The sequence below is a fragment of the Nuphar pumila genome, chromosome 2, assembly GCF_984573655.1.
Source record: "Nuphar pumila chromosome 2, dmNupPumi1.hap1.1, whole genome shotgun sequence".
Classification (NCBI taxonomy): Eukaryota; Viridiplantae; Streptophyta; class Magnoliopsida; order Nymphaeales; family Nymphaeaceae; genus Nuphar; species Nuphar pumila.
Genome location: NC_143250.1, coordinates 114199830 through 114214023, shown reverse-complemented (window position 1 = coordinate 114214023; position 14194 = coordinate 114199830). Strand labels below are relative to the sequence as shown.

Below are 14194 nucleotides of genomic sequence, written 5' to 3'. Positions count from 1 at the left end.
TTTTGGAATATGCTTGTAACTTTGCTTTTTCTTTTTCCATTTCTTTTTTACTTTTTCTTTTTTTCTTTTTTTTCTTTTTTGCTCTTTTGTTTTTTGTGCCACATAGGGAGGCTCCCCAAATAGTCGCTGGGGAGCCTCCAACGGTCACATATGTGACCGTTGGGGGCTCCCAACGACTCTCTTGGGAGCCCCCTATGTTGCTCCTTTGCTTCCTTATAAATAGGGGCTTCCTCCTCTTGTATTTCTTATGGCTTTGAGTCAAAGCCCAAGTGCTCAATAAAGTGAATCCAATATTTTTATGCCTTTGTGCATTTGTGAGTTTTTGTGAGTTGTGTTTTTTTGCATAAGTGTTCTAAAGTGTTCTTATTATGCATGTGTGTCGGGTTTATTATCAAGAATATTAAGGTCTTGATCTTAGTATCTTGTTTGAAGATACTTTTACAAGGGCTTGGTGAGCGTGTCCAACATTTGTCGCCCCAGCCATTGTGCATCTCCCTCTCTCCCTTTTCTCGGTTTCCTGTGCAGGCTGAACAGACCCCTCACGAATCTCATATGGTATTAGAGTTGAGGTTGTGGAACCCTACCAGAGGCATGTTCAGCGAGATCTGAAGAAGCAGGTCTTGATTCATCTCTTTGTTTATTCTTCCTCTTTCCACTTTTTTTGTTTCCTCTTTAACTTCTGCTACTCGTTCATTCTTCTTCTTCTCTCCTCTTCACCATTAACGACTGCAGCTTCTTCTTCGACATCAACGACTGCAAATAAAACGACTGCAGCCTCTAGCCTCCACCATTAACGCATGCAGCTTCTTCTTTGATTGCAGCTTTTTCCTCCTCTTTGATTCCTTTTTCTTTCTGTGGATTTTTTGTCTTTCTACATTAAGTCTTTACCTCCATTCTGAATTCTGGCCGAAATCTCCATCTCAATCTAAGTTGTGAATCTTTTGCTTCCCATATCACTGGACGTTCATATCATTTCTTATTGCGGTCTTAGTCAAGCATTCATCATTATATCAGATTTTCACAAACTTGCATTATTGCTCTTCATCTTTTTCAATCAGCAAAAGAAAAAAAATAGTGTTTTCTGTGCAACGTCTATAGGCAGATTATAATAGTTTACGATCTCAATTCTGAAACTCAAAAAAAAAAATCCTTTCAAGGTATTGGAAGCACAGGTACATGTTTTATTGAAGCTCTGTTGATTGATTAAGTGATCTCAAATCGTTTTGTTTCTTTTCATTCGGCTTGTTTGCTTATTCGTTGTCCCATTGATATGGATTACTCGTCGTCCAGTCCCTCTGCAAATTTCTTGAATCAGCTCATTACGGAAAAACTTACTCATTCTAATTTCTTGACCTGGAAGAGACAAATACTTCTGTTTATACGGAGTCAAGATCTCGATAAACATCTGGATGGTTCTGTTCTTGTACCATCACAGCTTATTTTGCAAGAAACCAAGGACAAGAAGGGTGACACAATTACTAAATCTGTTAAGAATCCAGAGTATACAGCTTGGAGGAAGCGAGATCAGTCTTTGGTTGCATATATTACGTCAACACTCTCTCAAGAAGTGTTGGCTACTCTTTTAGATGATTGTACTGCGGCCAATCTATGGAGTAAGTTGTCTCAGACATACTCTCAAATATCAGAAGCCCGAGTTATGTACTTAAAAAATGAGTTTCAAAGTTTGAAGAAAGGTTCCATGACAGTTATGGAATACATAGGTCGCTTGAAGAGTATTACTGACCAATTGGCAGTTATTGGAAGTGCTATTTCAGATAAAGATAAAGTTCAACAACTCCTCAATGGATTGGGTCCTGATTTTGACATGTTTACCACAGCTTTGTCATGCCTTCCCCACTTGCCCACCTTTGACAACCTTCAAGCGAAACTTCTCCTGCATGAGATGACTATGAAACAAAGGGCAGAAGGAAATGAATCAATTCGTTCTCATTCAGTTTTGGCCATGGACACTTCTGTAGGTTTTGGACGAGGGAACAGAGGGCATCTAGGAGGCAGAGGCCATAAATATTTTGAGCAGGGAGGACGTGGTATCTTGCCTACACCTAATATTTCAGGTGTTTTTAATGCAGGGAATCAGAGGAGAGTGCCCACTTGTTTCTTATGTAACAAAAGAGGACATGTGAAAGTTGATTGTTGGTTCAATCTGCAAAACAAGGAAAAAATAAACAAAATTGAGAATAAGTCAACTACTATTGTGGACACGAAAGCGTCATCTACATATGTGCAACAACTTTTGTTATCAGCATTATCACAGATAACGATCAAGCAAAATGAACAAGGAGAATGGTATGTTGATTCTGGTGCTGCCAAACATGTCAAGGGTAATGCGGGTAAGTTATCCCACTTATTGCCTTATCTAGAAAAAGGTAGTATAGTTACGGGAGATGAAACTTATCACTCCATTAGCCATACCGGCAGTGCACATATTCCTATATCAAAGTCCTCATTTCACTTGTCCAATGTCCTTCTTGCTCCTAATATTAAAAAGAACATTGTCTCTATAGCAAAACTTGTCGACGATATGAATTCTTCAGTCGAATTTACTCTCTCTTCTGTTTATGTTAAGGATCTACGAACGAAGGAGACGTTCGCTAAGGGGGAGCGACGAGAAAACATGTACGTCTTCAAGGAGATTCCCTCAGTTCTTGTTCTCCAGTTGAAGTCGTCCAAGCATTTTTAGTGTCTTCGTCTTCAGAGTCTTTGTCTTTCACTCCATTGGAAGTTTTTAATTCATCTCATTGTAATAAGCCAGATATCTGGCACAGTCGCTTGGGACATTGTAGTCAGGGTTTCATTGAAAATCTTGTATCTGATGGTCTTCTTCCAGAGTCTAGTTTATGTTCCTTTTTAGAGAATAAAAAATGTTCATCTTGTGAACTCTGCAAAAACCATGTTCTTCCTTTTCATATTATTAATAAAAGAGCTTTAAAGCCATTTAAAATTGTTTGTTCTGATGTTTGGGGACCCGCACCTATTCCTTCTCTCTCTGACAGTCGCTACTATGTTATATTTATTGATTCTTATTCCCGCTATACTTGGATATATTTCTTGAAACACAAGCATGAAGTTTTCCAAATATTTCAAGAATTTCATTCGATGGTCAAAACAAAATTTTCCTGTGATATTGTGCATTTACAATATGATGGTGGAGGTGAGTATTCATCGAACGAGTTTATCCCCTTTCTTCGGGATAAATGAATAAGTCGACAGGTTTCTTGCCCCAATACCCCTTAACAAAATGGGGTTGCGGAGAGGAAACACAAGCATATTGTCGAAAGTGCGATGAGCATGTTACATGACAGCAATGTACCCATTAGTCTCTGGACAGAAGTTTTTTCACACATCTGTTCATGTCATAAATCGTCTTCCTATGGTACTTCTGGATCGAAAATCCCCTTATTATATTTTATTTGGGCAACATCCCTCTTATGATGAGCTGCGTGTTTTTGGTTGTGCATGTTATGTGCATATTGATTCATCTTTGCGAAATAAGTTTCAGAACAAGGCCGCTAAGTGCAGATTTGTTGGGTATTCGAATGAATACAAAGGCTATCGATGATATGACCCTACTACAAAACATATTAGGACTTCCAGGAATGTTGTTTTCGATGAGCAAACTTTTCAGATCAATGACTCTGAAGCGTTGTCATCTCGAGAAATAGAGGTATATGATCCATGGATGAGCGCAGATCTTTTTGCCAATACAGGAGAGACATGTCAGGCGACTTGTTCTTCCTTAGACTTGAGTAGGGAGTTGGATGACTCACAGACGTATGTTGAGCCACCTCCAGTTGCACGCTTCTCTGGACAGATATACACTAGAAGGGACAAAAATACAAGACCGAAGGATGTGGAAAACATCTCTAATGCTCCGGCTCAAAGGCCGTCATGCATCAGGCATCCTATTCAGCGATGGGTTAGTTATGAGACATTTTCTCTTGATTTCAAGTTGTTTTTATCTCAGCTCATAAAGCAGAATGAACCCACTTGTTTTAATCAAGCTCTTCAATCTCGTCATTGGATTGAGGCTATGAATGAAGAAATGGAAGTTCTTCATGAGTGTCAGACTTGGAAAATAGTACCTCGGCTAGAAGGAAAGAATGTGGTTGGCTCAAAATGGGTTTATAAAATAAAATATAAGCCCGAAGGAAGTATTGACAGATATAAAACGCGGCTTGTTGCTCGGGGATTCACACAACAATATGGTGAAGATTACGATGAAACTTTTACTCCGGTAGTCAAAATGGGCACAATTTGTGTCATCATATCCTTAGCAGTCGGCCGAGGATGGAAGCTTAGCCAGATGGATGTTAAAAATGCATTCTTGCATGGAAATTTAGAGGAAGTATATATGGAGCAACCTCCTGGGTATGCTGAGAAGGATCCTACGGACTGGGTATGCAAGCTAAGCAAATCTCTGTATGGGTTGAAACAGGCGTCTCGTTCTTGGTTTGAAAGTTTCTCCATGCAAATTCAAGACTATGGTTTTAGAAAATGCTCTCTATACCACTCACTCTTTATTTACCAGAAGACCGACATCGTTACACTTCTTCTTATATATGTTGATGACATTGTGATCATTGGGAGTTCAGATAATCATGTGCAAGACGTGAAACATTTTTTGATGAAAACTTTCAAGATGAAAGATTTAGGAGAGTTAAGGTACTTCCTTGGTGTGGAGGTTGACAGACAAAAAAGACGCATTGACACTCATGCAACAGAAATACACTCTTGATCTTATAGAAAGAGTCGGGATGACGAATTGCAAACCAATCAACACTCCGAGTGTATTACATCAAAGGCTGAGTTCTGAAGATGGTCACCTTTGTGTCAACCCTACAACGTATAGAAGCTTTATAGGGATGTTGCAGTATTTGACCTTTACCAGACCTGATATAGTTTATGATGTCAATCAGGTATCTCAGTTTATACATGCTCCAACGGAAGGTCATATGGAAGCTGTGAAGCGCATTCTACGCTATTTAAAAGGAACTATAGGAGACAGACTTATTTATCGCAAGAACGATAACCTACATAAAGGACATGAACTCATCACTTATACAGACGCAGATTGGGCAGGGGATCCAGATAAGAGACGGTCTGTCTCTGGATATTGTGTATATATTTGATACAATTTAGTGCCTTGGAGCAGTAGAAAACAAAAGGCAGTGGCACGATCGAGTACAGAGGCTGAATACAGGTCGATGGCTGCAGGCACAGCAAAAGTTACATAGATTAGACATTTATTAAGTGATCTTGGGGAGACAATTATTCGATCATTTCTTCTCTGCGACAATCAAAGCGCAATAAACATTGTGTGTAATCCTATTCAGCATAGCAGAACGAAGCATATTGAGATTGATCAACATTTTATACGGCAGAAAGTCGAGATGAAAGAGATAGAACTACGTCATGTTCCAACAGAAGATCAAGTGGCAGACTTGTTTACCAAAGGGTTAACAGCTCGTCAATTTTGGCTATTGAAGAGCAAGTTGTACATGCTCCAAAATCATGTACAACTTGAAGGAGGGTGTTAAAATAGAGCATGTGCATGGATCTGGATCCAGATCCATACACGTTAATTTTTTTAACTATGCAGCTGACGTCTTTCTCATTAATGGCATTTATGTAATATGCATGTTATGTTGTAAAATCCTTTTAATGTAAAGAGATTAGGACTTGGTGAGCGTGTCCAACATTTGCCGCCCCAGCCATTGTCCATCTCCCTCTCTCCCTTTTCTCTGTTTCCTGTGCAGGCTGAACAGACCCCTCACGAATCTCATAGTGACAAGATGGAGTAACGAAGTATGATATTGAGTCATGGAATAATTGCCATAAAGATCACATGGATATCCCATTTGCTTGACTTGTTGAGTCAAAGCATTGGAAGGTCAATTATAAGTTCTGAAAGTCAGGATGCAATCAAGATAGCACATAATCCAATCCATCATGAGAAAAACTAGGCACATAAAGGTAATCAACATTTTGCAATCTGTTGAATTCTGGTGTGACCCTTGGACTGGTAAATTTTCCTTGGTGAACTTGGTTGAGGATACAATATCATCCACGGAGATACGAAAACTGAGGGCAATAAAAGAGGCTGACATGCTTGATAATTCTATTGCAGATACATGTCATGCTAGATGCAATGTTCAGAGTAGCTATAGGGAGATTTCTAATCAAATTAGGGAGCTGATTCATGCCCTACCCCATAATACCAATGGTGATAGTAATGAAAGACCTGAATGGACCTTGTCAGATGATTTCAGCTCACAAAGTGCATGGGAGGTGGTTTGGGAAAAAGGGAACACGTTCGATCTAGGCAGCTATATCTGGCCAAAGAACATATAATGAGAGCTGCCTTAACATTAAGAATGTCTGTTGCTAATACTGAGGCAAGATAGATTGAAGAAAATGGGGATCCAGTTAGCCAACATTATGTTCTATGTCAGGAAGCAGAGGAAAGCACAATGCATCTCTTTATCAAATGCAAAGTAGTTCTTACAATATGAGAAAAAATGGTTAAACACTTTGGGCGATGGTGAATACCAACAAGGGAGTTCAATGGATCTCTTCATTGGTGGGGAGAAACAAATTTAAAGAGAAACCAGTTTATAAAGCTTAGCTAGTGGCCTTCCAAATTACAATATGTAAAATTCGGAAAGTGAGGAACAAAATTATGTCTGAAATCTATATGTGTGATAGATGGCAAGTTACACACATGGCTTCAAATGAAACTAGCATTCATATACTACGTGTGACAGTTTGTTATTCTAATACTAATCACTTTAATTATTGATTTTTTGGTGTTCTCATAGTAATTTTTCATTTATTATTCAGTTTAGTGAGAGACTGTAGTGACATAAAGCTATTTCATGTAACTGCATGTATTACCATGTGTTTGTATACCATGTTCTCTTGTAATTGTTTTCTCCTCTTTTTTACAAATTAATATCATGTTCTCTTGTAATTGCTCTGTTTTAGCAAAAACAGCATCATGTTCTCTTGTAATTTTTCCTGCAATTGATCTATTTTACCAATTAGTATCATGTTCTCTTATAATTTCTCTCAATAGTTAAGTGTATGGCATTTTCCCTAATAATGTAGAAAAAGTAGATGTTCAGCTTTGCAATAATATATAAGGTATCAAAATGAAGCAAAAAGGTAATAATAAACAAAATCATGACATTTTACAATATTATATTTTTCAAGATGGCAATATTTTGAAAGTATTGTAGTATTTCACCTTTAATATTAATTTTTTAACATAGCATAATAGTATGACAAACATTTTAAAATAACATTGATATTTGTGACTGATCAATTGGAAATAAGTGAGATGCAAAGGCTGTCGATTTGGATGGTGTCAGCAAAAAAAGTTAAAAAGATAATTATGTGATTTCACTTTGAAAGAATTTTGGGATCCATGTCACACTTCCATTTCATGTTTGGGAACACCAAACTTCACGATGGATCAACAAGCATCAATCTTTTAATATGCATGTATATGACACAGATCAAATAGGCCCTAGATGGTTACAAACATCACCTGATACATTTGGATTACCTCTTGGAAAAGATATCTGCAGTTTGCACAACTATCTATCCAAATGTATCTCACAAGCAACAAAGTACCTAGTAGAAAATTATTTATAACAATGGCCATTGCCAAAGCCTTTCCCTTCTCTGTGCAGTAGCAAAGAAAAGTGGTTTAACAAGAAAAATGAAGTCAATGAAGAGATAGATAAGCAAAAGTGAAGGGATCAAGGACGAAGGGGTTTTTGCCCTATAGTGGGTAAACAGAGGCAGTACTTAGTGTAATCATAAATATCATTAGCTTTTGTTGACAGGTTCACGTTTTATGTGCTTATTTGATGAAAGAAGCTGAACTTGAAAGTTTCGAATGTATACCTGCATCTTTCCTCTATAAAATCTTTTTGGGTTGTCGAATTACAAATTCCAGTGACATGGCAATTTTTATATTTCTGAGCAATGTATATAGAAAGAGATCCCCAGCCACACCCAATATCCAGAATTGTCTGCCCATCTTTTACATCTGCTCTCTCACAATATGTCTCCAGCATTGCCCCCTCAGCTTCCTCTAATGTGTCAGACTTATTTCTGAAGTAACAGCAGCTGCAAAATACAGTTCATAATATTTCAATTTGTTTAAACTGGGCCAGAAAGACCTGGTATAAGAAAGAACCAAGAGTAGCACACTTCAACAAACAGTTCTCGTGCATTCTTATATTTGGCATTCTTGGTCCTAGCAAACAAAGTGTAATTTTTCTTACTAATGATTTGCCTCATTATCAAAACAGCCTTGCCATTTCTGTATTTTAGACAGACTTTGTTTTGAACTAAAATTGCAGCTTCAATGAAGTGGTTAAAAATTAAATACACTGTTTAATACCTTAGGAGTAGGAAGAGACAAACAATCATAGTGACCTATCAAGACTCTGTGTGTGTATGTTTACACGTGTATAGCTTCAGCGGTGTTAGATCAAAGAGAAGTAAATAACAGGATGAAACAGCTGCTTTATTTGCAGAAAAAAGAAACTAAATGAACTAATGTAGAAATCAACAACTGGTGCAGCATGATACCTTATCCAATGGCATAATCAAAATCATTTTCATAGATATCGGAGATATTTTCAAAATATCGTGATACTATTGCTGTAATTTCAGCAAATGATAATATAGGTAAAATATTGCCAATTTGATAATATCGCAATATTATCACGTGAATATCGTGATATTATCACGATATTATCAATTATTTTTACTGTTTTTATTTATTTTTTACATCTTAAATAGATTTTATTCTTTATTTTACATTTTTACTTATTTCTTTTAATTATATATGTATTTTTTGTCAAAACATGATATTTTCTTATTTATTTTTGTTAATGTTTTATATTTTTTAAGCCCCGATATTTTCCCAAGATTTATCACCAAACCTATAATATCGTGAAAAATAGCCTTGCCGAGATATAGGCGATACCGATATTTGTGAATATGATCAAAATCAACTATATTGTGCTTTTCTTTTTGGAAAAGGGGGGAGAGGGGGAAGGTGCATGGGGATTTTGGGATAAAAAACCAGCCAACATTCAAAATGATTAAGTTCTTCTGCAAATTGTATCTATAGATAAATTGGGCTTGAGTATCATTAAATTATTTGAATGTTGGTGCATCTAATTTTCACAAGCATGCTCAGTAAATCACGTAGTCATAGCTACTTCAAGCAAAGACATAAAACAGTATTATAGAAGAAAATCTGAAGGGATCTTGCATACCTGTATTTCATATTCTCACCCAATACCAACTTGAAAAAGGAAGTCGGCAACTCATAATGTTGTGATTTTGGCTTATCAGTCTCCACAGCTATGGGCATTTGCTTAAGAGCTATAAAAGCAACAATTTGTATTAAAAATCTGTTAAGTAAATGGTAGAAAATAGCTAATTTTAAATGACAGCCTTCTGAATGGATCAAATAATTAACTAAAAATCATGGGGGTATAATCTTCAACTCTTGGTACACTAACAATGTAAAACTCGATCATCAAACCTTTCAGCTAATAACTTAGATAAAAATATGAAAAACTAGATTGTGTACTGTACTATATACAGCCAATTCACCTAATTGTAACTTCTATGTGATAAACTCCATAGATCCAAAAAAAGTGTACTAATCGCATGCATGAGATTAATGAAAGAATATCTGAAATGCTCGTAGGATCGCACGGAACAACTTAACACAGCCGGTATACAACAGGTAAACTACTCAAAAGAATTAAGTTACACATGTTAGTACTGCATCTGCAAGGATCCAAATGGATCAATCTTCATCAAAATGGAGTGGGACAAATTAAAAAATGCACGAAATGCTAACTCAGGATATTTACCCATAACCAGTGTTGTGAACAGCGTTGAGGCGTAGCGAGGCGCTCCACCAAAATCTGAGGCGAGGCGTAAAGCGTAAGCCTCAAAAAAAAAATTGTAACTTAAAAAAACTATAAAAATGATCTAAAATTATAAATAAATAAGAAATGCTTTATTGATGAAGCAACAACCAATAAAAAATAAAAAATCTCAAATAAATACGGAAAAAATATGAGATTTTTGCTAGATTTATTTTGAATCTTTTAAAATTGTACAGTATAGAAAAAAAATCTCTAATGCTTAAGTAACTAGATGCAAAGGGGTTAAATTCATCTCTGTTGTAGTCATTACAGAATCCAACCTAGTAAGATCTTACTTTAAATTCAAATTCAGAGTCAGATGGGAAAATATAATACGGAGCCCACATTGACTGGTAATCAGATACATTCTATATGTAATTAGTTCATTATCCTATGGGTTTAAATTCCGATTTGGTTTAGATTCAGATGTAAGACTGCATATTGAACTCAAATTTGATTATTTACTACCTGATAGCTCTACTGAATCCTGCTAATTGGATATGGATTTGTTAGATATCCAACCTAAATCCGAACCAGAACTAAGTTTGAAACCTGATCATTCCAATGCTCCCAAGGCCACACTAAATCTATTGTAAAGAAGTGTAAAATCTCTTATTGCTTAGGCGTTTCATGCACAACCAAAATCAATACAAGAGTGCAAATGGATCGGATTTGAATTTTTTTCCCAAACAGAAACCTTAATTAAAATAAAATCAAATTTGTATATCTTGATACTTTTTCAGATTCATGATCTCAGGCCATTCCCTTTTTCTCAGTTAGAAATTTTGGATTTCTAATGGTTTTGAGATCTCAGAGATCCCCCAATTGAATGAAGGTCGGATCTAGGGTGGTCCGCATGTCTAGATCGGATCTTGAACTGCAAGCCATGCAGACACACCCTAAGTGTGTTTGTTCTTGTGTATTTCATCTTCCCATCTCCCCTTTTTTCCTTTATCAAAACATTTTGAAGAGTTTGAGCATGCAGGGCAGTGAAACAAGCCGAGCCACTCAAACTCATAAAAGAGGCTTAACAAGCTGAATGCGAACAATGGCTACTTGGCTCAGCTTGACTCGTATATGCTCGTTACAAATTTTAACGCTAAAAGAGATTAGCACTCAATTGAACTGCAGACTGAAATTTCGCACAAAAAAATAACATAAAAGAAAAATATATACAAATATATAAAACATGTACCTCTTCTTCTTCTTCTTCTTCTTCTTCTTCTTCTTCTTCTTCTTCTTCTTCTTCTTCTTCTTCTTCTTCTTCTTCTGAAACCCAAGCTCGGGTTAGGTTGACAGACGAGACGAAGAGAGGTGGGAGAGACCGAGACGAGAAGTGGGAGACGAGTGAGGGACTGTGAGAGAGAGATGAGTGAGAGGCGAGTGAGAGACTACGAGAGACGAGTGAGGGACTGCGAGAGAGAGATGAGCGAGAGACTGCGAGACGAAATGAAAAATTAGGGCTTAGGGTCAGGGAGGCTGATTTAATAACATCTAAGTTTTGGTCAAATGGGGGCTTTGACCCCCGTTTGACCAACAAAATGAGGTGCATTTAGCCCCGAGGCGTGTGCCTCAAGGCATAAAGCCCCTCGCCTTGAGACGAGGCGCGCTTTTTGCGCCTTGAGGCGCGTTTTTAATAACACTGCTCATAACAACCTATGTAACACGGACACTCCATTTGGGGTGCCGTGCTTGTGTCGACACAGGTATGCCGCATATCGGGTATCACACTGTCTCGAGTCAAGTCCAAAAAAATCTGATTTGTGTTGGGTATTTTTAAAGAACCTCCCCCCCTGACTCTCTCTCTCTCTCTCTCTCTCTCTGGGCTCTCTCTACCCTAACCCCCTGACTCCCACTCTCTCTTTCTCGACTCTCTCAGCCCTAACCCCCGACTCCCTCTCTCTCTCTCGACTCTCTCTTCCCTCGCAGCGCCGCCTCTCTCAGCCACTCGCCACCTCCGCCCTCGCAGCATCGCTCTCTCTGCGCAACTCAGGTACTCCTCTCGTCTCTATTCCCCTCTTGGTCTCCCTCTCAACTTGCCTCTCGCCTCTCTCATCTTTGTCACCCTCTCGACAAAGACCATATTCTTATCAACGGATTGTCCCTCATGTAGAAAGGGGTTACTGTTGATGATGTTCTAGATGGTAATCATCTGTTTTAGTTGTAACTTGTTATTGAATTTTGATTCTTTGAATAAAAGTTGTTAGCATGTTTTGTTATTAGTTTAATTGGTTGTTAAATGTTAAATTAATTTATGTTGTCTTGTTGGAATAATAGATTTTTATTTTGGAATTTATTTATATTTATGTAATATTATATACATATATATACCACTTTTTTGGGATGAAGGCGTAGTTGTTGTTGTTGTTGTATATATACCACTGTGTCCCCATACCCACATTTTTTTAAATTTCCGTGTCGTACCCTCCGTACCCGCGCCCGGACCTGCACCCGTGTGATTTAGATAACAACTATACTAAACTAATGTGTTTGTCCTTCCAACACCATTGCGACCAAATTGTGATCACTAACTCTATTATTTCACAGGTGCATCTGAAAGAAAACCCTGTCTGCATCAACCTTTAATTGAACAAGGCAAAGACATGCTACATTATGGAATACAGGAAAACAAAATGTTTGGGAAATAAATTGACTTTCTGCAGTCACTTGAAAGTTCTCCAGATGCTGGGTCAAGCTTTTTGCATAAACCCATCACAAGATACACTGGCCCATAAATCTTCCAAAATCTCCATGAGTGTACCATGCCAGGATAAGAGAAGAAAGAGTACCTATGACTAAACAGCAACTTTGGGAACGATATGCAAATAATTACTGGCTCTCAAATAGTTTATTCTCAAAAGCTCCGTATTTTGTAGCTCAGAACAGGGCATTCGAACAATGTCAATCTGCCAGTGCTGGAAATTCAGTAAGACTCAGGTCCGAACCATTGCTCATCTCTGGCAGCATATACAAGTGGTGAGAAGCTTTATATCAACTTCGAAACCTCAGGATGCGCCCAACTACAAAATAATTGATTCATGTTTGACCATAAAAACTTTCTCCACATCTAGAATCAGGATCTCTGCTGCCTTGATTCTCCAAATTCCCATCACCATTCATTCAAAGGCCGACTCAGGAATGAGAGAGAGAGAGAGACGTATGCGTTTTCTAAATTGAAATCCATGTGAGTTGCAATTCTGCTGTTTCTCCTCCTTTATCACTTTTTGGGTACGATTACTCTCTCTCTCTCTCCAAAAAAATACACACACTCTAACACGATAAATCAAATAGTAAATACAATTTATGAAACAATGCAAAAATCATGAAACAACAAGACATAATAAGAGGCTTAACCTCTATTGCAAAAGACGCAAACTTCCCACCAACACAATCATGAAGCTTCCTCCCAACCAAACTCAAAGAAGGAAGAAGAAGAAGAAGAAGTTCCGACACCACTACCAGCAGCAGCAGCAAATAGTACTGCCGTTCAACCTCAACCACGTGAAGTGCACACACAAAACATAAAAAAGGATGAAAACCAAAAAAACAAAAGAAGAATGGTGAGGTAACCAGCAAAACTCACAATGCACGAATTGGAGGAGGTCGGAGAGTTGTTGGTGGGAAGTGGGCCGGTAGCCCCAACGCAGGCGGCTCGCCAGCAGGAGCCTCGTCAGCCTCCTTATCACAATGTCCGGGAGGAGGTTCCTCTCCAACGCCCCCAATGTCGCCTTAACCGCTGCATCGTACGCCATTCTTTTCGCTTCTTCTTCTTCTCTCTCTCTCTCTCTCTCTCTCCGCTTCTGTCGGGGAGATGGCTAAGGCACGTCCCTGTCGGGTGTGGCATCACCGCCTTCCATTATTTCCATCTCCACCGTTCAATGCAGGAAGAGTTGGCCCGCTGTAAACGGCCAGCTGATTTCAGACAGTGGACGCTTGAGGTGAGCCTGTAAAATAAATAAAGAAAAAACAAAAAAAAATCGAGATTTTAGTTGTTTCCTACGTGGAGAGGGCACCCAACTAGGGATTGGCTCGGCTCGGGCACGATCCGTTTAAGCTCGCCATTTTTGGAAAAATAAATGAGTCGAGCTTGAACAGAAGTCCAGGCTCAGAGTGGATAAACGAGCCGAGCTTGATCGATCAAGTTGTTGAGCTCCATAAAAGTCGGAAAACTCGATACGTTTAGCATTAGAGTATACATATAACATATT

The 14194-nt window shown here is 38.1% G+C and overlaps 1 protein-coding gene across 2 annotated transcripts in view; it reads right to left on the bottom strand.

Annotated features, from left to right (window-relative positions):
• LOC149846811 ((S)-coclaurine N-methyltransferase-like) overlaps positions 1 to 13781 on the bottom strand; it is a 43997-nt gene extending 30216 nt beyond the window's left edge. Inside the window, exons 1-4 of one of the 2 annotated variants that reach the window (XM_089996593.1) lie at positions 13570 to 13776; positions 9930 to 9983; positions 9321 to 9429; positions 7933 to 8157 (exon numbers count right to left, since the gene is read on the bottom strand). In XM_089996593.1, coding sequence (XP_089852719.1) covers positions 7933 to 8157; positions 9321 to 9429; positions 9930 to 9983; positions 13570 to 13738 — 557 coding nt within the window. In that variant the 5' untranslated portion in view covers positions 13739 to 13776. Of the gene's footprint in view, positions 1 to 7932; positions 8158 to 9320; positions 9430 to 9929; positions 9984 to 13569 lie in introns of both variants that reach the window. The other variant, XM_089996594.1, reaches the window with a different exon arrangement.
• Positions 13782 to 14194: the final 413 nt, after the last annotated feature.